The 21,113-nt window shown below is 53.0% G+C and overlaps 1 protein-coding gene across 2 annotated transcripts in view; it reads right to left on the bottom strand.

The window, feature by feature from the left end:
- Positions 1–8,053, bottom strand: part of PER2 (period circadian regulator 2) — a 39,804-nt gene extending 31,751 nt beyond the window's left edge. The window contains exon 1 of one of the 2 annotated variants that reach the window (XM_059167543.1): positions 7,933–8,053. In XM_059167543.1, coding sequence (XP_059023526.1) covers positions 7,933–7,938 — 6 coding nt within the window. In that variant the 5' untranslated portion in view covers positions 7,939–8,053. Of the gene's footprint in view, positions 1–7,313; positions 7,455–7,932 lie in introns of those variants that run through there. The other variant, XM_059167545.1, reaches the window with a different exon arrangement.
- Between the last annotated feature and the right edge of the window lie 13,060 nt (positions 8,054–21,113).

Raw genomic sequence — 21,113 nt, 5'->3', positions numbered from 1 at the left:
CACAACAGCGAAACAGAGACTCTAATGAAAGATACATACCAAGAGAACCATTCTGGCTGAAGACAGACTTGGAACTGCCAGTCAAAGGACTCCTTGAACACCACGCAGTTACATGAAAAGTCCAAGCTTAGAGTTGTCCCAATGTAAAACGATGTTTTCAAGGGGAAAAAAAAATTCTACTCACATGCAAACAGGAAAAACAAACAGGTTACCTACAAAGAATGGAAAGTCACTGAGTCTTGGGCAGAAGATACAGGCCCCAGAGCTGATACACGGAAGATGGTCTCCAAGGTTGTGGTCAAAGGGAGGAAAACCCAGTTAAGCATGCCTGCTTGTTGTGGCTTCAGCAGCAGCAGGTGGCCAAGATCCTGACTCACAGAGAACCCAAAGCCCCAGACCAGTGAAACACCTGACCAAAGTTAGAAACAAAACAAGCAAGTCTACTCCTCAGTCTTTGTTTGGTCTGCTTGTTTTTTAACATTTCAGAGATGCCTTAGCTGACTCAAAGAGAACACGGAAAGTGCTCACTTTTGGAAAGACAGAGACCAGAGAATAAGGATGGGCGATCCCCACAAAGGAAAACACTGAAGATCCACAAACCTGGAGAGATGTTCAACCTCATTAGTCGTGAGGAAGACGCAAAGAATGAGGTCACCAAGAATCGACAGGACAGATGGCATCTAGTGTCCATCTGTGCAAGATGGGGGACATTGTGTGTTGTGGTCACTAATGGTCTTTCTGGACGGGACTCTGGGCATGCCCAGGACATTTTTATAACCCTCGCCCCTCCCCTGCTAGGAGGCCTCTCCACTTCTCAGGAATGCCTGCACATGTGCACAAAGACCCAGGAGTGTACTGTATGGAGAGAGAAAACTATCCAAGGACCAACCACAGGGACGCTACTGGCATCCCAACTCAGGCATCTTGTCCACTATCCAGTGGCCAGTGGATCCAGTCCCTGGCCAAACCCAGCCTCAATTTCCAAATGGGGCCTGTGCTTCCCTGGCCCCACCCCAGTCCTCTGCTCCCCCTGGCTCAGAACACAGCCCCAGTCTGCATGGGTGTCTGTAGCTCTGTGTGGCCTCCCTGGCTGCCTCCTGAGCATCTCCCATTGTGGCCCGCCTCCTCGGCCCTGACCCTGAGCTCTGACCCCAGGGACTTTGCACTTGCTGCTCCCTGGTGCCCACAGGACCCTGCCAAGAGCCTGTCCATCCTGCACAAACAGCACTGACTCCTCCCCCACCTGCCCCCCACCCCCTGCCTGGCTTCCGCTGGACTCCACCCCAATGTGCAGGAGCTTCAGTTATCCTCTGCTATATCCCCAGAGCCCACACATATGGTTAGCGACATCAAGCCTGGGACATCCGTGCTAGGGAATACTAGGTACCTACTAAAGATAGGGAAACAAGACACATTGAAAGGGGAAGATTCTAGGACACCAAGGAACAAGTTATAGAACAATAAAGAACAACAGTGGGACAGACGGCATTTAGGCAGGGCTAGATGCCGTCTTCCACTGATTAACTCGCTCTGAACAACACATGGCGCTTCTGGACATCAGAGAATGGGACGCATGTCCTCCCTGCCCTCATGTCACTAACATCCCAGTGGGAACAAGAGATGATCCACAAGGGAATGGCATGTAATGGCTTAGAATGCTAAGCGGTCCGAGAGACAGCAACAGAGCAGATGAGGGGTGCGGCATGGGAGAGGCTGGGAGTGCCTCCGGAGAAGGCAAGTGCACTTTACCTTGTACCTGAGCCCCCGTGTGTGGAGCTGATTCACAGCCTCTTGACCGCTCTCTCCCCCAACCTGTGGTTGCGTCTGAGGAGACGCTCCCCTGATCCTCATGGCTTCACATCTAAGGCAGCCTGGAGTCTCTGGCCAGGCTGGCCACACATGGCCTTAGACGAAGCGGCCCACGATGAGGGTGGGCCCTTGCCTCCCCAGCTGCTGCGGAAGGGGCCAGGGAAGCAACTGGCCCAGAGGGACAGCACACCCCCCTGGGGTGAACTTTGGCTGTGGGGGATGGGAGATAGGACAGGTCAGCAGGTAACCACTCCCCATCCTTCCCTTGAATGGAGTTCAGAAGCTCTTCTTTCTATCCTTTCTTCTTCGTTGTCTTCTTTTCTGATGAGCCCCGTGGGCTGACAGACCAGCCTGTGTCCCAACCTCTCTGCTCCCCTGTTCGCTCACTCTCGCTGCCTGGGACTGCACACCACCCCCCCAGCCCAAGTGAAATGCTTGCATCAGGTGTTCTGCTTTTAAGAGAACCCAAACAAAGATAGACTGAAGAAAGTGAGAGAGTGGGCCGGGAAGGTGCTGGAGAAAGAACATTCCAGGCTTGGGGTGGAGGGGCAACTGCAAAGGTCCTGAGGTAGGACATTTGAGGAAGGTGGTGCAGTCTGGAGCAGAGTGGGCAAGGAGGTGGTATGGGGTCAGAACTGAATCACAGGGCACCTCAAAAGGGCAGAGCAAGGACTCTGCTTTATTCTGAGTGAGATGGGAAACTGGGTTCTGTGCAACAGGATCTGACTTAAATTCTAATGGGCTCACAGGCTGGAGGCAAGGAGACCTCTGCAGAGGCTCTCACTACAGTTCAGTAGAGTGGCCAAGGGGCTGCCCCAGGGGCAGAGGCAACAGCATTCCCTCTCTTCAACCCGCCCGCCCCCTCCCCAGTACCCTGCGCTCCATCGTCCCATCCCACGGCCCTCCCCAGACAAGCAGCCCGTATCCCTTCTGTGAGTGAGGTGTAAAGGTTGAGGGGTTAAGCGAGCTGCCCTGGATGGTAAGGGCGTCAGTGGGTTCCACTGCTTCCTGACCCCGTGATCTTGGACAAGTTCCTGAGCCTCCCATGCCTTGTCTCCTCATCTGTAAGAGGGCTGAAGCGGCTCCTGCCTCTCATGACTTGCTGGGAGGGTTCAATGTCACAGCCTGTGTGTGCCAAGTGTCTGGGACACAGCTGCAGCCAACAGAGGCTAGCTTCTATCATCACTGCCAATCACTGCAGGAAAACAGATGGGGCAACAAAATAATTTTTTAAAAGGAGGTATTTCATTGCCACCAGAGTGGTCTCTGGCTTGTATTTAAAAAGACAAGGAGCTCAGCCGGCCATCCCCAGCTCAGGCAATGAAGACATATCCTGGAAGGAGGCATCACATGCTTTGCTTCCATGTGCGCCCCAGGGGCTTGTCTCTCTGCTCCTCAGAGAACTCCTGGCTTTGCTGCCCTCCCAGACCCTGTGAGCAAGTCTGAGTAAGATTCACTGAATAGGAGTCACAAGACTACCTTAGGTGAGATAAATCTTTGCAAAGAGGGGCAGACAAGCATGGCAGAAATGTGAAGCAACAAGCCAACCAAATCACCTGAAAATTCATCATTCCAGAAAACGCATTGCTCAGCACCACTGGCTCTTCATGTTGCCTTCATGTTGCCAAGTTGGCAAAACCAACTTGCTCATAGAAGCGTACTTCGTCTCCTGCCTTCCACAAGCATTTACAGAGCACCAGCACGTGCCAGCCCTGCTGGGACTCTGGGCATCCCTGGGCAAACCTGGTTCCTGGGGAGAAGTGCTCATAGTCTGGGGCCACAGGGGGCCCCAGAAAGGAAAGGACTGCCAGGCTGAAAAGGGGCTGCTGGGGAGGCTGGGATGGACCTGTCCCTAGAGTCTCCTTGCTGCCCCCTTTGCAGATGTCCGCCCATTAGCTCTGCCGCAGAGAATGGGCGGACTGAAGGCAAAGGGCTGAGCTTGGACCCTGATGCTGGTCACGTGGCCATGCCTTAAGCGCAAGGGCTGCCTTGACTGGACAGAGAAACATTTATAAAGTACAGTCTGCAGTGAGATCATAGTCTGGGGCGGGCCTCACAATAATACCGGAGTGGGAGGAAGTGGGTGGGGGCAGGGAAAGAGAGGGGCCTCAAGCCAGCTGGTTAAAGCCCGCTGATGAATTCATGAGGGTTCATTACGCCATCCTCTCTACTTTCGCATGTATTCATAGTTTCCGTGATCAATGGGGAAAAACACTGGGAATGAAAGCACAGCCTGGGCCTTGGGTCCACCCTCCACTGCCACCGCCAGGACTCCGGGACAGGTGAAAGCTTCTCACACTCAGAGCCCTTGAGCCTAAGGGGATGGTACTGCATTTCTTTGTGGAAATTAAAAGTCAGTGTCTTTAATCCATGTACGTCCACAAAGCAAGTGCACCCGTGCAGCTAGCACCCAGCTCCAGAGGTAAAACTCTACCAGTGCCCCCCGAGGCTGCTGGTGGCCCTCCCAGCCATCATGCACCTCCAGGGTTACCACCAGCCTAACTTGTGACAGGAAGGTGAAGTCTGTCTGTTTTCACACTTTACAGAACAGGGCTCTCGCAGTCTGGACTTTGTGTCTCAGAGCCCATGGTAGTTTATAGCCGCAAATATTGTAACATGTTTGCTCCTTCCTGGTAGGAGCCAATTCCCTGAGGCCAGCCTGCTGTAATCTGGAGAAAATGTTTGTCCTGCTAAATAAACACCCGCGCTCTCCATGGCAACAGCTGGGTAACCGAGGAAAACGCAGTCCAAATATGGAAGGGAGGAAGGCAGGAGAGACGCATGTCTCAGCCTCACTAAGACTTCTTTGGATTCTCTCAACTCTGTTTCCAAAGCCTTAAATACGCAGAAGCATGAGATTTAAAACAGGAATAAGGCAAAAACATCAGTTTCTTGGCCTCAGCGTCCATGGAAGGAGTTACTCCAGGTGCCTGCAAACACCTGAGCTGTTCCCACTGCTCCCTTGTCGCCTGCAGCACTGCTCAGGGCTGGAGTCCCCTCCACCACCGTTCCCTGCTGATAATGCCTGTGATCATGACCGCCTGCCCTCCCTACTCACCTACTGCTTCTGATTTGCTCTGGACGAGGAAACACAGTAACAAGCTTGTCACAGACCTGGGGCTTAGAGAGTTGGAACCAAACAGTAGCTCAGGGAGAGTACCCATCAGAGGCTCCTGTCCAGACCCACCCCGCCCCCTGGGTCTGCAAGTGGACCAGCTTCCCAGGGGGTAGAGGGTGGGAGCGGCGTGGAGCAGGTGCACAGAGGGGTTATGTGTCTCGTCTTAGTTTTGCCCAAGAGGGCAGTTTTCAGCATCCCTCTTCTTTTGACTAAATGCTGAGAGGTCCTGCTAGCCACTCAGTAACCTGGCCGAGCCTGTGGTTGCTGAGGCCCGGTGAAGTTACATCACCATTTAAAAACAGCTGTGCCCACCAGTATTTTTCTGAAAGTTGAGTGGTGCACAAGAGACAGTGCCAACGAGGAGAACCTTTCCTACTTCCTTCGAAGCATGGCAGACGTGGCTCATGGGGGAACGTTACGGGATCTGAAGTCACAACAGACCCCTCTGTCCCCTGCGTAGGGGCCTGAGGAAATCATCCATAGAGTAACCAGAACCCAAAAACCTAGGAGTGGACACAGGCCTGGGAGGTTGCCTGATCTGAGTCCCTCTGTGCAGATGAGAAAACGGAGTCCCAGAACAGTGGCTGAGTCACCACTCTCTGCCCAGCACCCCAGCCCCCACAGAAAGCCAGGCTGTGCTTGTTCTGTACCAGTGAATCACACCAAGATGCTGGTGACAGATCACGGAGGACACCCACAGTGCCATCTCTGAGCTGGCAGATCACGTAGCTTCCGCTTCAAAAGAGAGGAGCCCTTTCCCTCATTTTACTCCTACACCTTACAAAAAGTGATTAACCTTGTATGTAAGAGGTCAGTTTCCAATTAAAGCCTTCAGAGAGAGCCCTATTCATTCTCAGTCAAACCCAGCCCCAGACAAGAAACCCCAGATGGGGGTAGAGGGTGGGGTATATCTCCTTTGCAGCCAGGGAGAAGGCAGTGGCCCCTCCTGTATCAGAAACAGGAGGTGAGCTGTATTCATAGAGGAGCTTCTGACGTGGTGCTGGTGTTCTTGACATTTGGGAGACCTGGGGCTCCTCCCCTCAAATTCCAGCCCACTCAGCATTCAGCACCCAATTGCAGGCTTTCGTAGAATGTCTAAAGCTCATCCCGACCCAGATCAAGACCCTCAGAATATGGAAAGACTCTGGAGACAGCCCAAACCCAGGCCCAGCAGGTATCAGGGCCTCAGTTTCCCAATCTGTCAAGCCAAGGTGTTGCCCTGAATGATTTCGAGGGTTTCTTCTAGCTTTATTGTATGAATTAGCTTTCCATACTGCTCTCTTTTGTGGAGGTTACAGAAACCCTGGTAACAGGGTTCTCATCCCTTACCTGGCCTTCCTGGAGTGCTTAAGCAGGCCACTAACCACCCCCGGTCCATGTCTGTGCCTTGGCAACCAAGGTGACCCACAAGAGATGGTGTGATTGGGGCGCGTGGGTGGCTCAGTGGGTTGAGTCTCTGCCTTTGACTCAGGTCACGATCTCAGGGTCCTGGGATCGAGCTCTGCATCAGGTTCTCTGCTCAGTGGGGATCCTGCTTCCCCATCTCTCTGCCTGCCTCTCTGCCTACTTGTGATCTCTCTGTCAAATCAATTTTTAAAAAAAGATGGTGTGATTGCTGCATCACAAAGTGGGACCCTCTTCTACTTAGTCTGAGAAGAAGGAATAAATACAGGGAGGTCCAGGGGAGGTAAAGGGGGTGGATTGTGGCTGTGGACTCCCTGTCCCCAGGGTTATAGGCCTAGCTTGACCCTGGAACTTTCTTGTCTCTCTGCTCACCCAGTCCACAGGACCCATGGGCTGTCCAGGTAATGCTTCTAGACCAGTGTCCATCAGTGGTCCTTCCCCAGCCTGACACTTCCTGAGGAGGAAACCAGCTCCCTAAGGGGCCCTGCATATTCCCAAGGACCGGTGGATTAAACCTCAGTTGCCTCAGCCTTTCCCGCCCTCTCTCCATGGGACACAGGGAGGAGTGAGTGAGTGGGTCCTTAAAAGAAAATCATCTGGAGAACGACAGTCCCATGTGGCAGTCACTCAGTAGCTCCATGACCCTACACAAGTTGCCTAACCTATCTGGATCTCACTTTCTCCATCTGTAAAATGGGGATAACAGTACTCGCCCCCCCTCACCGCCCCCCAGGCCGGTTTTAAGGAGAGAAGAAGTCAAATAGCCCAGAAAATCCTGGGATCCCGCCTCCGTGAGCTGCAGGAGCCACCGCCGCCCGCCCAGAGCCTGTCCACCCGGACCCCAGACCGCCCGGCCCAAGGCCCATCCCGGCGGTTACGTAACCAGCCCGGCTGCGGGACCGTGGCCGGCGCCCCAGCCTGGCGCCGCCGGCCAGTCCGCCCGCCGCGCCCGCAGCGCCCGTCGCGCCCGCCGAGCCCTCACCGAGCCGCGTCCCCGCCGGTCCGCGCGTCCGTCCGCGCGTCCGTCCGTCCACCCCACAGCAGCCGCGGACAGCAGCCCGTACCCCGCAGCGCCGCCGCCGCTGTCACATAGTGGAAAACGTGACTGCTCGCGCCGCGCCCGCCCCCGGCTCCCGCCATTGGCCGAAGCGCAGCCTTATCTGCATACTGTGGGGGCGGAGCCTGCGAGCACCTCGTGTCCGTTGGCTGCAGCGCCCGTCGCTCTCTTTACATAAGACGCACATGGAACTCCATGTTCACCGCGTCGGTTCCTCAATGGAGACGCGACGCGCTTGTCCCCCCTCCTCATCCTCCCGAGTGGTCCCTTCCACTTCCGGCCTCGGCCCCTTCCATTCAAGACCGCCGGCGTCCGCGGATTCGGGGAGCATTGAGTGGTGCGTACCACCGCGGCCGGGGGGAGCCCGGCGCGGGACCGGACCGGCTCCAGGGCACCTCGGTCGGGCCGGGCGGACACCCAACGCTCGCTGAAGCCCGGGCCTTGGAAGGCCGCCACCTTCGCCAACGGGCCCGGGGCGCGCCCCTGTGAGAAGCTGCCTGCGGACCTCTTTCATTCACTCCTTCCCATTCATTCATTTACTCACTCCCATTCATTCTCCGCCAGGCGCTGGAGCTGCCCCGGGGGCGGGAGCGCCCGGTGCATGACCACCGGGGCTCCGAGGTCCACCCTCGTTCGGCATCGGCCAGGACGGCCAGCTTCCAGGCGGTCTTGCTGCTTTTTGAGATCACGTGTCGCAATATTTGATTCAGCAAATAGGGTCATTTTTACTAGGAGGAGGTACAAAAGAAATAAATGACGTGTTCCCAACCACGTCATCAGGGAAGAAGGACCGTCTCATTCCTGAAGAGGGACCGTAAATAGTCAATTTGGGCGGTGTGGATCGTAGATTAACCAAGGCCAGAGTTACCCGCAGAGGGCCCACGGAGCGAGCAGCGCCTGAAGCAGGGCAAGGAAAGGCTTTGGGGAAAGGAAGGTTTTCTGAAGGCGCAAGCTCCAAAGGCAACACGGGCCTGGGGCAGAGGGCTCTGGGAGACGGGGCTGGATCTGGACCACCATGGCCATGGCCATTTTTCTTTCAGTAAGCTTTGTCTGGGGCCCGTGAAGCCAGAAGAGTGGAACTTCCTCTCAGACCGGCTAGAGGCCTGAGACCTGCTCCTAGGACCTGAAAGAGCACACAGCCTCCAAGGCAGGCTCTGAAAATGCAGGGTCCTTGCAGGGAGAGTGGGCTGGCTGGGCTCAGAAGGGCCGAAGGGGTTTCTGGTCTGTCCCTGCACTGGTCCTGTTCTTCCGGCAGGCAAACCCACACTCGGGAATTCCTGGGATGGAGTCACTTCTTTCCTTCTCCTTGGCAAGATGTGTGTGCAACTTTGTCAGTCCCAGATGCAAACTGGGGCAAATAAAGTTCATCAGGATAGCCCTTCCCATGGAAGCCCTGGGGGGCCTGCTATGCATAGCTCACACTCCAAGAGGATAGTGGCCCTCCTCCTGCTTCTCTGACACTGACTTCTAGACACCCTCCTCACCCCTCCCTAACACACACACACACACACACACACACACACACACGTGGGCGCCCCCCACACACACACCAAGCAAATCCAGGTCCAGCTGCACCCTGCACACACCCAAAAGCCTTTTGTTTCTTCATGCACATTGACGTCAGTGGTGAGCTCCATTGTTCTGGAAACAAGAGTAAACAGACAGCTCATCCAACATCACACACAGATTATTCTCCTCCTGCTCAGCTTTTCCTTGGTCCTGCTCCATATTCAACCTGTAGCCTAATGTCACATTCCCTCCCGAAATTTAGCCTTTTCTATTTCTACCCACAAATCTGGTAGAAGGATGTTGAAATCCATTATTTAAAATATTACAAAACATGGGGTGCCTGGGTGGCTCAGTTGGTTAAGCGTCTGCCTTCCACTCAGGTCATGATCCTGGGGTTCTGGGATCAAGTCCTATGTCCGGCTCCCTGCTGCTCAGCCAGGAGCCTGCTTCTCCCTCACTTCCCTGCTCACGCTCTCTCTTTCTCTCTTATAAATAAAATCTTCTAAAAAACATAAAATAAAAAATTACAAAACATCATGAACCTCTAGAACTCTTCAGAGCGTAACCTATTAACAGGGTCTTACAGCTAGTTTTTTTTTTTTTTTAATTCTTGTTTTTGGGAACTTTCATTCACTCCATAAATATTTGTGGACACCTAAGTGTTGGGGGGCATGCAATATGTATCTCATTGGCTCCTTTGTTTGTGATGTAGAAGAGGGGATCCCCTAGGACCAGGCTAATCCGTGGGGAACACTCTGACTGAATCGAGAATCTTGAGTGTGTATGTGTGTGTGTGTGTGCGCGCGCGTGTGTTGGAGCACTAAAGTGGTGGTGGGGAATTAATCCTTTCCTGGGCGTCCTACACGGGCCTAGAAACGTGTTGGGTTGGCTGTCACCTCTCACACAAAACCACTGGGAAAGCAAATTGTGTTAGCACTAAGGAAGGCAGCCTGGGGGCAGGGGTGGTAAGCCAGTTTCCCCAGCTGCCCGGGGAATGCTGTCAGTGGAAGGAGCTGGCCTCCGGTGTCAGCCTTCACCCTGCCTCCCAGCCAAAGTCTGCTCTGTCCCTGCCCCTAGACCAGATATACAAACCTGTTTCCTCCAGTGGGCCTGGCTCAAGTCAGCCCTGCCTCTCCGTGCCCAGGCCCTGCTTAGAGGGCCCCTCTGTACCTGGGATTCATGTCCTTATAGAGCCCCTCTGCAGTCCTCTCCTCCCCTCCTGCACTCAAGCCAGCCAGCCATGTCCTGGACACGGTGTCGGCCAGACATACCTGCCGTGGTCAGAGGAGACCATTCCTGCTCTGTCCCCATCCTAGGGAGAAAGTGCTCAACGTTTCGCCGTGAAGTATGATATTAGCCTTAGGTGTTTATCTGTTTTACAAATGGCCTTCGTCAGAGACACAAGGTTTCCTTCTTGTATAGTTTGCTTAGAGGTTGGTGGTGGTGGTTTTAAATCGTACACAGGTAGAATGGGGTTTTAATGGGTGGCAATGATTATCGTTTTATAGTAACTCCTCCAAGTTAACCTATTTTTGTGGATCTGCAAATAATTTAAATCACTGAAACTTGGTCTACTACATAATGACCTGTATAGACTTGCTTACTTCGTTATTGTAATTAAAATCCAAAGATAGAAATGAATGAAAACATTAGTGTCCAAGATTTTGCTTTTTTTATGTTGCGTCTCCTTTATGTCTGTACGATTCCAGATTAAAATGTGTACCCAACTGACTCCTCTTATTATCAGCTTTCTAAATAAAGACATGGTTTTAACTGAAACCAAAACACTGTTTGCTAGCCTGTCACTTGAGACTAAAACTTCAAACTTCCTGGTCTTGAGACCACAAAAAGAAAACTCAAGGACCGAAGTGAGAAGAAAAGTGTCCCCTTTAGGGGGAAGTGGTAGCGGCAGTGGGCAGGTTGAGCTGGGGCAGGATATTTGCCTTGGGACCCTGAGGGCTGACTTACAGATCAGCTGGTCCCTGGCAGCTGGAGTACTCCCCGCCCATCCCCTGCCCTGAAGGTTCTAGGCTGCCAATATGCCTCAGTCTCCTGGTGGGGCCCAAGGAAAGACAGCATGCCGACCAGGCCACCTGTGTACAAGGTGACCCCATGTCCCCTGTGGTTGTGTCTTCAGAGGGCGGAAGTCTCTCTCCTCGGTTGGCAGATCCGCCGAGGGTTCCTGAAGCTTTCACCTCAGTTTGGTTCTGCCACTAGTGCTGGGGCTGGCTCTTGTGGGTTCCCCAACTACGGAGATCCTGGGGCAATTTCGGGAATTGGGAGACAAATGAAGTCCCTTCCCATCAGGGCATCGGGTCCCTCAGGAAGCTGAGGTCTGGGCTGCATGCTCATGGGTGGGCACGGGGCTCTGAGTGCCCCTCGCCTGTGACAAGCTGTGATTCCACACATGCTTACCCTGTCAGGCACCGTGATGGGTACTTCATGTGTGAGTTCTTCTTTAACCTTCACAACTCCATAGGACCTGTGTACAGGTCCCCCCTGTCCCTTTGCAAAAGACACCCTTGATGTCACCGTGCACAAGGACTCATGTGGAGCTATGTCTTAGGTCACCAAGGAATGTCCATGGAATGATCTCATGGCCATGGCCACTCTCACCGCCCCACCCCTGCAGAGTCTGGGAACCAGGTGATCTGAGTCCAAACTCCAATGTCCCTGTGGTCCCCTGCACATCCCCCCTCCCCCATGGAAACTCTCCTTCTATGACATGGCCAGCCAGGTGCTGCCTGAACCCTCTGAACTCCTTTTCAAATAGCTAAAGGGCTCACAGGTGTGGACAGCTAGGATGTACGTCTTTCATGTGTTCCTGACACCCATCACGTGTCTATGCAGCCATGCTGGTCCACGGCACCTGTCCTAGGACTGCAGGGCCCTGTGAATTCTGCCTCAGTCCCTGCCTGTAGTTTTTCCCCACTATATCTGCCCTGTGCCTCACAGTGTGTTACCCACCATATTTGCTCTTCCTCGCTGGCTTCTTCTCCCTGCTGCCCAACATGGAAAAGATACCACTTGTCCCCGGACCAAAGCTTTTGGGAAGAAACAAAGGGGTTTGACTGGCTCACTCTCAAGGTGGGACCCGTCCCCTCTAGGCTGGGTGGTGGGTCACCTGACTCAGCTGCAAAGGCAGGAGCTCAAGTGACTGTGGGTCTGAGCCCGGGTGTGAAGGCAGGAGCCCAGCAGCCTTGGGGCACACAGTGGTCCTGCTATAATAGAAAGCTTGGGGAGAGGGCTGCCGCGTGCCCCTCTCTCTGCTCCTCAACAAGTCAGGCCCTATGAGGGAGGAGGAGGGGAAAACAGGAGACCTCCACCCCCGTGGCACTATGGAAGTTGCTATGGTCCCACGCTACGGAGGGACACTGTACTGGTGGGAGCACGTGGCTGCTGCGGGGTTGGGGGGTGAGGTGAGATGGACTCCCCCTGGCATTGCCACTGCTAGCACCTGGGAGATCTCGGAAAGCCTGCATGGTTTGTCCGCATGATGAGAGGCCCCATCACTGCTGCTGAACAGAACGAATGGCAGGTGGTGGGGACCAACCCAGGGCCCCTGCCATTAAGTCAGTGGTCTGGACCCGCTGGCATCTTAGAACAAGTGTTCGAGGGAATTTGGCATACCTGTCCCGGGAGAGTTCCCTCAGACTGTGAGCAGAATTGAGGACACCCCGTGGAGGCCATGAGACCCTGAAAGAATTGGTGGGGGTCCAGAGAGACAACACGCTCTGGACTCAGAAAGCAATGGATGATTGCACAATAGGCTCTGGTCCTCAGGAGGTGGGCTAGGGATGGGACAGTCCTCCCGGATCTCTGCCTCAGATAGGAAAGGGGAGCGGAGCAGGGAGGACCTGTGCCTCTCCCAAGCTGTGTGTCTATGGCTTGGGAACAAAGTGCGTCAAGAAGGGGAAGGATGGCCTGCCAAGCCTTGGGCCCCGAGGGGTTGGCAGACCAAGGGGGTGGGTCTATGGCAGCAAGAGGTTAGGGTCTGCAGAGGGAGGGGGGTGGTGAAGATTAGAGGAAGGGGACACATGGAAGACTGGAGGTCCCTAGGAGATTAGAGCCTGTCCTTCTCACCTGGGAAGTCTACACTGCAAAGCTTCTAGCCCCTCTGAAGGATTCAGCAGTTGAAGCCAAAAAGGCTAGCACCCCACAGTCTGACAGTATCAAACTGGGATTCTGGCAGGGAGTGCCTGCGGCTCTGGGCCCACCCTGTGAGACCAGTCCTCTCCTGGCCTCTTTGCACCCTGTATGAGTCTTAGGAACCGAACCAAGAATGAGGAATGAGGCCCTGTCCCCTGGCTCCCTTCCGGGAGGTCGCAGACTGCATGCTTCACTCCATGCATGTCAGAAAAGGGAAGGGTCCCAGGCGGTCTGGGGTTCACTAGACCTCAGAGCCCAGGGAGATGTCACTGTCACCCAGAAGAGTCTCTGTCATAAACGCCATTGGGTTCTTTCCCTCTCTCCTCCATGGGCACTGTGAGACTGACCTTATGCTTAGCCCGTGAGAGGCAGGAGGCCACCAGCCAATCCATTCCTCGCCATTTGCCCTCTGGTGGGCAGAGATCCTGGGCATGGTTTTTCCCGCAGCCAGGACAGAGAAATCCCATAGGCCCAGCAGGTGAACCTGCTGAAAGTCCCACGTGGCCCTCGTTAAGCAGAAACTGCATGAAAATGCCTCCTCTTGCATTTTCCTCCCTTGTCCCTCACTCTTGCTGCCCTGGGATTGTAGCTCCAGATGACAGCATTCGTTCTTAAGGCTCTCTTGGGGCTGTGCTTCTAGCGAAAATCTACACAAACACAATGGATACTGAAAATGGTTCTAGAAAGCAGACTCTCAGGGGTTCATTTTGGACTTGAACTGTCTGCCCATCTCCAAGACATAGGGCCCCCCCATTCCTAGTGCTCAGTGGGATGGCAGCAACCGGGGTTCAGCCTTGGCATGTTTTTGCACTGCCATTGAGCTAAGAATGGTTTTTACAATATTTAAAGGTAAAGGGGAAAAAAGAAGGCCAAAGAATATGCTGCAGTGACCATACAAGGCCCACAAAACCTAAACTACTTACTGTCTAACCCTTAGTCTGTAAGTTTTCACTAGTTGTCAGTTATGATGGGGACACAGCAGAGAGCCAGGCTCTGAGGGACCAGGAAGCTGCAGGACTTCAGCGAGCCACAACAGTAATGAGGCTGATCCCCGAGAAGGTGGCTCCCTGTGTGCGTGCTGGAGACCTTGAAAAGCAAAACCTAGGCTTACTAGTCTGCCAAACTCAAAGTCTGCAAGCCGGAGGCCTTGAGGGCAGCTCAGCAAATTCCCATCTTCTGCAGCCACTGGGTAGATCATTGGAACTCAGACTAGACTGACTGCAAGGCTCACGGAGCCTCCGTGGAGACCCAAGCCACAGCCTTGAGAGGTCCTCTGGACAAGGTTAACAGTCGGACAGGGAATGATCCTGGGCCATGGATGTGGGCCACCGAAGAGATGAGCTGAGTATTTCAAAGCCCCGAGTTCCCAGGAGCCTGCTAGTTGGCAGAAGCTAGGCCTCCTTCCTTGCTGGAGAACAGATGGTCCTGGGTAGAGACCCCACCTGGAGCAGGCTCCTTGCTAAATGCTTGTCTCAAGACCTGCCCTCTGCTCCCTCCCCACCTCCCACCCACCCCACCTTGCCTGGATTCCAGGCCTCTAAAGGTCACATGACAGCAGACTGGAGAAGGACTCACTGGTTCATTGGCCGAGGAGCACTCATCTGTGATTCAGCAGCCAGTGGTTCGGCCAGGACACCAGGAACTGGTTCTCATCGTTTCTCGGGATGACTCCAGCAAGTGTGCTAGTAAAAGTTTAACAGCTGGCCCGCTGAAGGGGAAAAGTTCTGTCGCATTTGCCAATTTTTACGGTGTCAATACCCACCCTGTGGCCAATTTCAATCTACCAGCGTGACTGTTATGAAAGAGACCATGCCTACAAGGGCCAAACATGTGAAGAGAAGAGGCCTACCTCGCCTCACCCTGGGCCTGGCCTGACGTGGCCAACACAGGCTTGCTTTGAAGAGCAGTTCGGGTGTGCTCAGTCACAAGGAGAGGGGGAGCTCCCAAAGTTCCACACCTACGAGACTGTTGTTCCAGACTGTTCAGGTGACCTCGAAAGGGGCTCTTGCTACCAAGTAATCTCATTAAAGTTTTCATTGGAAGAGTATTTCTGAGTCACTGAGACTTCGGCTTCCTGTGGGAGAAGGGCTGCTGTTAAGTCAGTCCACAGTGGCTTTCTAATAGTGGCTCTCAAGATGTTGTTTGGGGCAGAGACAGACCGGTCCTCAGACAAGGTGTCCCTGTTCTTTTTTGGCCTTAAAATTTTCTGTCAGCAGAAAGGAAGCCACTCAACTTTCTGTCCCCTGGGTAAGTGCCCTGCTCACCCAAGTGTTGGTACAAGTCATTAGGGTTCCACTGAGGGACTGACGGCTGCCAGGCAATTCTGCTTCATTTTTCTGGAATGATCTGGTCCTCCAGACGTTTCCTGTCAGCCTGCCTCTTGCTTCTGAGCCTGGAGAGCGGGGAGTCTGGGCAGACCGTGGCTTTCTAGCCCCAAACCAGGGTCAAAAGCCAGGCAGAGGTCACGGAAAGTCTCAGTTCCCAAGTGAACAAGTTCACAGCTTGTTCTGTGGTGGCCAGGAGGGTAAGCTCTGCCAGCCCCTGCGCCAGAATCCCGCCCCGCCCTTGATATGGAATATCGGCCCCAGAGATTCAGACCGGCAATTAAGGAGAGGAAAATGGACCTCCCTTGTAGACAAGGGACGTAACCTAACAGTCTTTGTTTTTAGGGGAGCGTGTTTTGGGGAATGTGCACGAAACAGAAAAACAAAAAGGAACGTCAGAACTCTCACAGTGATTTTTCTCTGGGTTGTGGAACATGAATGACATTAGTTTTGTTCTTTCTGTTTTCCAGTGCCCTTCATATGGTCTGTAATGAGGACTTAGTACCTTACATATATTTGAATATGTGAGTTAGAGGTCTATCTAACCTGCATTCATATAAAAAGCATTTCGCTATTAGAAAACGATAGTTTTAAATTCTATAAACTACTAAATATAAAATAAAAAAATTAATTTTGAATAGGGTGTTCAGTATCTGATGAGACTGGTGTGCTCTGTGATCGGGGCTCTATTCATAGGGACGGAGAACAGGGATCTGAGTGGTGAAAAAGCAAAAAGCCTAGATTTTTCTCATTGCAAAGTTATTATTTTTGTCTGGCTTCTCTTCATTTCCCAGCTTTTGTCTTCAATAATCAGGTAGATAGGAACAACCACTGCTGGGGCTTTACCACGCTTATATTTCTTGTTTAAATCTTTGCAAAAATAAGAACCGACATGGTCTACAGAGCGAAAGTCAGACAGCAGATCAAGGAACAAACTGCGGAAAACAATCCAGTGAGGTACAGCGGACACAGCCGTGAGCTCTCAGCGGGGATGGAGACATATTGTGGGATGGAACATACTGGATATTTGGAGGTTTTTAGGAATCACAGCAAGACACAGATGCTACAGAGAGGTAAAAAGAGAAAATGATGGGCCTGGATATAACCGTGCAACCAAAATAAAGCTGACACAGTGATATTGTGAAAAAGGGAGCAAAATTTATGGGTTTTGGGGTACGTTATCTTACGTATACAACCATATGAAGCATACATGCCATTGGGAGGGAATACATAAAAGTGAGTTAATTCTGTTGGGGCAGGTGCAATGGAAATGTCTTCCAAGCTCTGTTTTGCTGGAGCAAATAATCCACAGTACAGGGTTGTTAATTCCTATGTGGATTCAAACACAAACAGTCTTAGAAGGTCCTGCATAGGTCATGAGTGGGATTTCAGGCCCCCGCGGTAGGGATTTGGGGTGGGTGGTGTGGCAGAGACCTTGGCTGAGGGGGTGGGCTCCTTCTGCCCCACCTGGACCAGGTCCCTTTGCAGTGGCTTTCTCCTCTGATGCCCTGCAGTGCCCCACCCCCCACTCCAGGGTTGAACCAGGGGCCGCCCTGCTTTTCCACAAGTGACGATGAGGCGGGACCCTGCGTGCCATCTGGGAGAGGACAGCACCGCTGGTCAGCACTGGGTGGGAGATGCTTAGTGTGAAGCTGGTCACCTGATGAGAAGTCTCTACCTCTCCCAGTGCCTGAGACGGGGACGCTGTGTACCCTGGCCTCCCACTCCGGACCCCGTCTTCTATCCCTGCCTTCCTCTCTGTCCTCACTCAGGACTCCAGACTTCCCAAACTCAGAACTCATCATCCAGTGACTCCTCAGAGGCAACTTTCAGTGGCATGCATGCCAAGACAATGGAGGCTCTTTAATTCTTAGGGACCAAACTTGAGCTCTGGGTTTAGAAGTGTTCTCCAAATCTGTTTGAAACTCACTCCAAATAAGAGTAATTCCCCCTTTTCCAAGGAGGAGCCTCACCTCATCCTACACAAGGGTGGGTTTTTCTTAACCCTTTGATCCCCACGCCGCCCTCCCCTCAATATTCAGGTCATCAAGATTTCAGGCCACATTGCTGTAACTCCAGAGATGAGCGACCCTCGAAGATGCCCTTTGTGGGCACTGAAGGACGTGTCCCTCGTGGCACTGGGCCTCCAGCTGCCTGGCCCAGTGTGAGCAGGCGGTGTGTGTGTGTATGTGTGCTGTGGGTGTGTATATGTGTGAGGGTGCCTATCACTGGGGACCAACATCTTTCATCAGAATCAAAAGATTGACCCATTTCTAGTAACCGCCTTCCTGGGGCCTGTGAAGCCTTTGTTCGGTTGGTACGGAAGACCTGAAATGTGTCTGGTTGTGTTTAAGAGACGTGGTGTGGGGTTAACAGGTGGGAAAGGAAGCTCACCTCCTTTCTTTCTGGAAAATTTTGAAGACTCTGGTTTCCTTTTTCTCTGTTACAGCTTAAGCCTGTCTTCAGACACAAAGTCCACAGCGGACAGTGGAAATATCCTGAAAGCATACTGCCTGGTTACTAACTGGGAATCAGAGCCAGCTGCCAGCCTCCGTGCAGGCCTTGAGTCAGCTCTCGCACACAGCCAAGCCCCGTGTTCCCAAGGAGAGCTTCGTGTAAAGACCAGCCTGGAGAACTCAGCATTTTGTGGCGAGCCTAGGAAATCCCGCAAGGTGAATTGCTTTTGGTTTGTTTGTCAAGTGTCACTGCACTTACAATAAAAACAATTGCTTTAACCTTAAAATGTTCCTTGTTCTTCTCGCAGGTGGCTGCCTGAGTCTCGGGGGTGAGGAGCTGCATCCTTTAGTGGCTCTGCTCCATGATGCCCACCCCTGTTTCTCCAGACACTGGCATTATGCCTAGTATTACCTGTCTTACATTTATCCTAATTATTGGGCACATATAAAATTTATCTTTTCAGATTGAACAAAGTGAATGTTGAGAGTCCTAACGTCGAAACTGTTAGCTAAATATTGCTTTCCTGAAGAAGCACATCATGTCTGGGCTTCTGTCTTAGTAAGGACCCAGACATGGGGATGTTCTCCCGCTTGCAGTGTCATCTAAGGGGAAATGTTCTAATCGGCTAAGAGCCAGTATCTTCAAGATAGTCCCATATGGTTGCTGAGAGTCGACTCTGGAGCAAGTCCCTTCCCAGTCCTGCTGTTGACTAGGAAATTCTTGGGCCTCAGTGTTCTCTCCTATACAGCGGGGTGAACGGTGGGACCTATCCTGAGGATTGTTATTAATTAATTGATTTATTATTATTTAATGATTTTATTTATTTATTTATTTGAGAGTGAGAGGGAGGGAGAGAGAGAGAGCATGTACGAGCAGTGGAGGGGTGAAAGGGAAAGCAGGATCCCGCGGAGCAAGGAGCCCAACCTGGAGCTGGATTCCAAGACCCTGAGATTATGATCTGAGCCGAGGGCAGACACTTGACCCACTGAGTCACCAAGGTGTCCCTTATTATTATTATCATTTAAAGATTTAATTTATTTACTTATTATTTAAAGATTTAATTTATTTATTCCAAGGAGAGAGAGAGTGCACACGAAACTATGGGTGGAGATGGGTTGGGGGAGAGGGGCAGAGGGAGAGGGACCAGCAGGTTTCATGGCTGAGCACACAGCAGGATGCCGATCCACAACTTGAGATCATGACCTGGGCCAAAGCCAAGAGTCATATGCTTAACTGACTGAGCTACATAGGCGACCCCCTGAGGGTTTTTCTTGAAATTTTATTTTATTTTATTTAAAGTAAGTTAATTAACATACAGTGTATTATTAGTTTCAGAGGTAGAGCTCAGTGATTCATTGATTGACCACCCAGGGCTCATTCCATCCCATGCCCTCCAGCATACCCGTCACCCAGTTACCCCATCCCTCCACCCACCTCCCCTCCAGCCACTGGAGGAGTGTTTTTTCTACAGCTCTGTAGTGTGAAGTACATTCACCTTGCTGTGCAAGCCATCTCCAGGACTGTCTCCATTATGCAAGACCCACACCAACTCCCCGTGGCCCCAGCCCTGCAGCCACCCCTCTTCTGCCTTTGTGACTGGGCTGGCTCTGGGCACCTCATGCTTGTGGACTCCGACAGTATTTGCCTGTGTGTGGCCAATGTGTTTCATATCGCACGATGTCCTCGGGCCTCATACACCTTGTAGCAGGAGGTGTAGCCCTCAGCCCTTCAAGTTGGCCCTTCCTGCCCATCCTCCCTCCTCTCCCTTTCCCTTCCTCCGTCCATCAGGTTGGTGTCTGATCCCCCCAAAGTTTCCCAAGTTGAGAACTGGAGCCCCAGTGCTCCCATAATTGATTTTGGATCGTCCTCCGCTGTTTCTGACCTCCTATTGTAGGAGACAAGTTTCCCTGAGCGCTCACCCTCAGCGTTCCCTGTGCTTCCCAGGATTTATGTGCTCCCGACTCCCCCAACCCTACAACAGCCTTGTGAGCTCCGTCCCCCCACCCCGGCCTCCCAAGGGTGGGAGGCCTGCGGTGGCGCCCCCTGCCGGAGTGCGGGCTGCCTAGGAGGAGCTGGAGGTGAGGCCGGCCCCCTGGGGGTGTCCCCAGAGAGGAACTGAGCCATGAGCCCTCGAGGATGGAGGGGGCCTTGTCCCCAGGGCATCTGGTGGCCAGCCCCACCTGCTACAGAGCTGGAAGACTCCCTCCTGGGCGCTCACGTGGCCTGCATTCCTGCCTCTCACAGTGTTGGCCTCCCATGGTGGGTGTCTTCCCTCCTCCTGGAGCCCGCTTCCCCATGGGGAGGCAACACTGCACAGCCAGTCACACCATTCTCATTCCATCCCATCGTGGCCCAGAGGAAGCTGGACAGAGGCTTTATGAGGCACAGGTCCTTGCGGGGGGGGGGGGGTGGGGTGGGGTGGTTGCGGGGGCGGCCTGGGGAAGGGTCCATTGGTTGCTGGGAGTCAACTCTGTAGGGATGCAGGTCAGGATAGTTCAGGAGGGAGTCTCAGTGTTATGTGATTCCAAGGGAAGTCGTGCTCCTGGAGTCCTCCCTGAGGTCTGGTCGGGGGTGGGGGAAGGGGTACTCACAGGAGGGGTGGGTTCCAGGAGCTGCTCTGGGCCCCCGGCCCAGGTGGGATCCCCCATTCCCTGCTCTTGCTAACTCGGCTACTGGTGGAAAGCTCCCAGGCCATTCGTGGGCCTCGGCCTTACTTGCTTTTAGAAAGAGCAAGCCGTGACTGACATTGGATGCTAGTTAACCAGAGTTTGCTGGAAAAGGCTTGCCTGGGAATCTAACAGCAGAGTGTTCTTGGCCCCTGTTGGAGATCCAGCCTGCTGTGCAAATAGGACGAGAGCCATGGTGCCTCCTCCAGGAATCTACTGTCAGGGAATCGTTTTGCTGTGTTTTCAGGGGTTCAGGGGTCTTCCTGTCAAACTCCCAGGCCCTGGGAGACCTGGCTTAAGGGAACCTGTGGATTGGGGCTGTGCCCTCATGGCCCAGGGGGACTTTTTTCATTTAAAATTTTGATATAAACCATATTATTAAGAGCCCTTGGGGAAGAACCGTTTTAATAAGAACATAGTCTATTCAACAGTCAGTAATAGCAGCGCCAACAATGTTGAAGGTACAGGGGATTCAGGGGCGAGCAAATAAACCAGGCCCCTCTGCTCATTGCATTCCCTTTCCAGGGGTGATCACGGTGGGGGGAAGAGACAGAAAACGAAAGGGCAGATATGAATAAAAAATTTGCTTTCACAGAATGGTAAGTACTTTAAAGGAAATA

Source organism: Mustela lutreola, chromosome 3 (assembly GCF_030435805.1).
Source record: "Mustela lutreola isolate mMusLut2 chromosome 3, mMusLut2.pri, whole genome shotgun sequence".
In the NCBI taxonomy this organism is placed as follows: domain Eukaryota; kingdom Metazoa; phylum Chordata; class Mammalia; order Carnivora; family Mustelidae; genus Mustela; species Mustela lutreola.
Note: the sequence above shows the minus strand (reverse complement) of the source record. Positions and strands in the feature narration are given on the sequence as shown.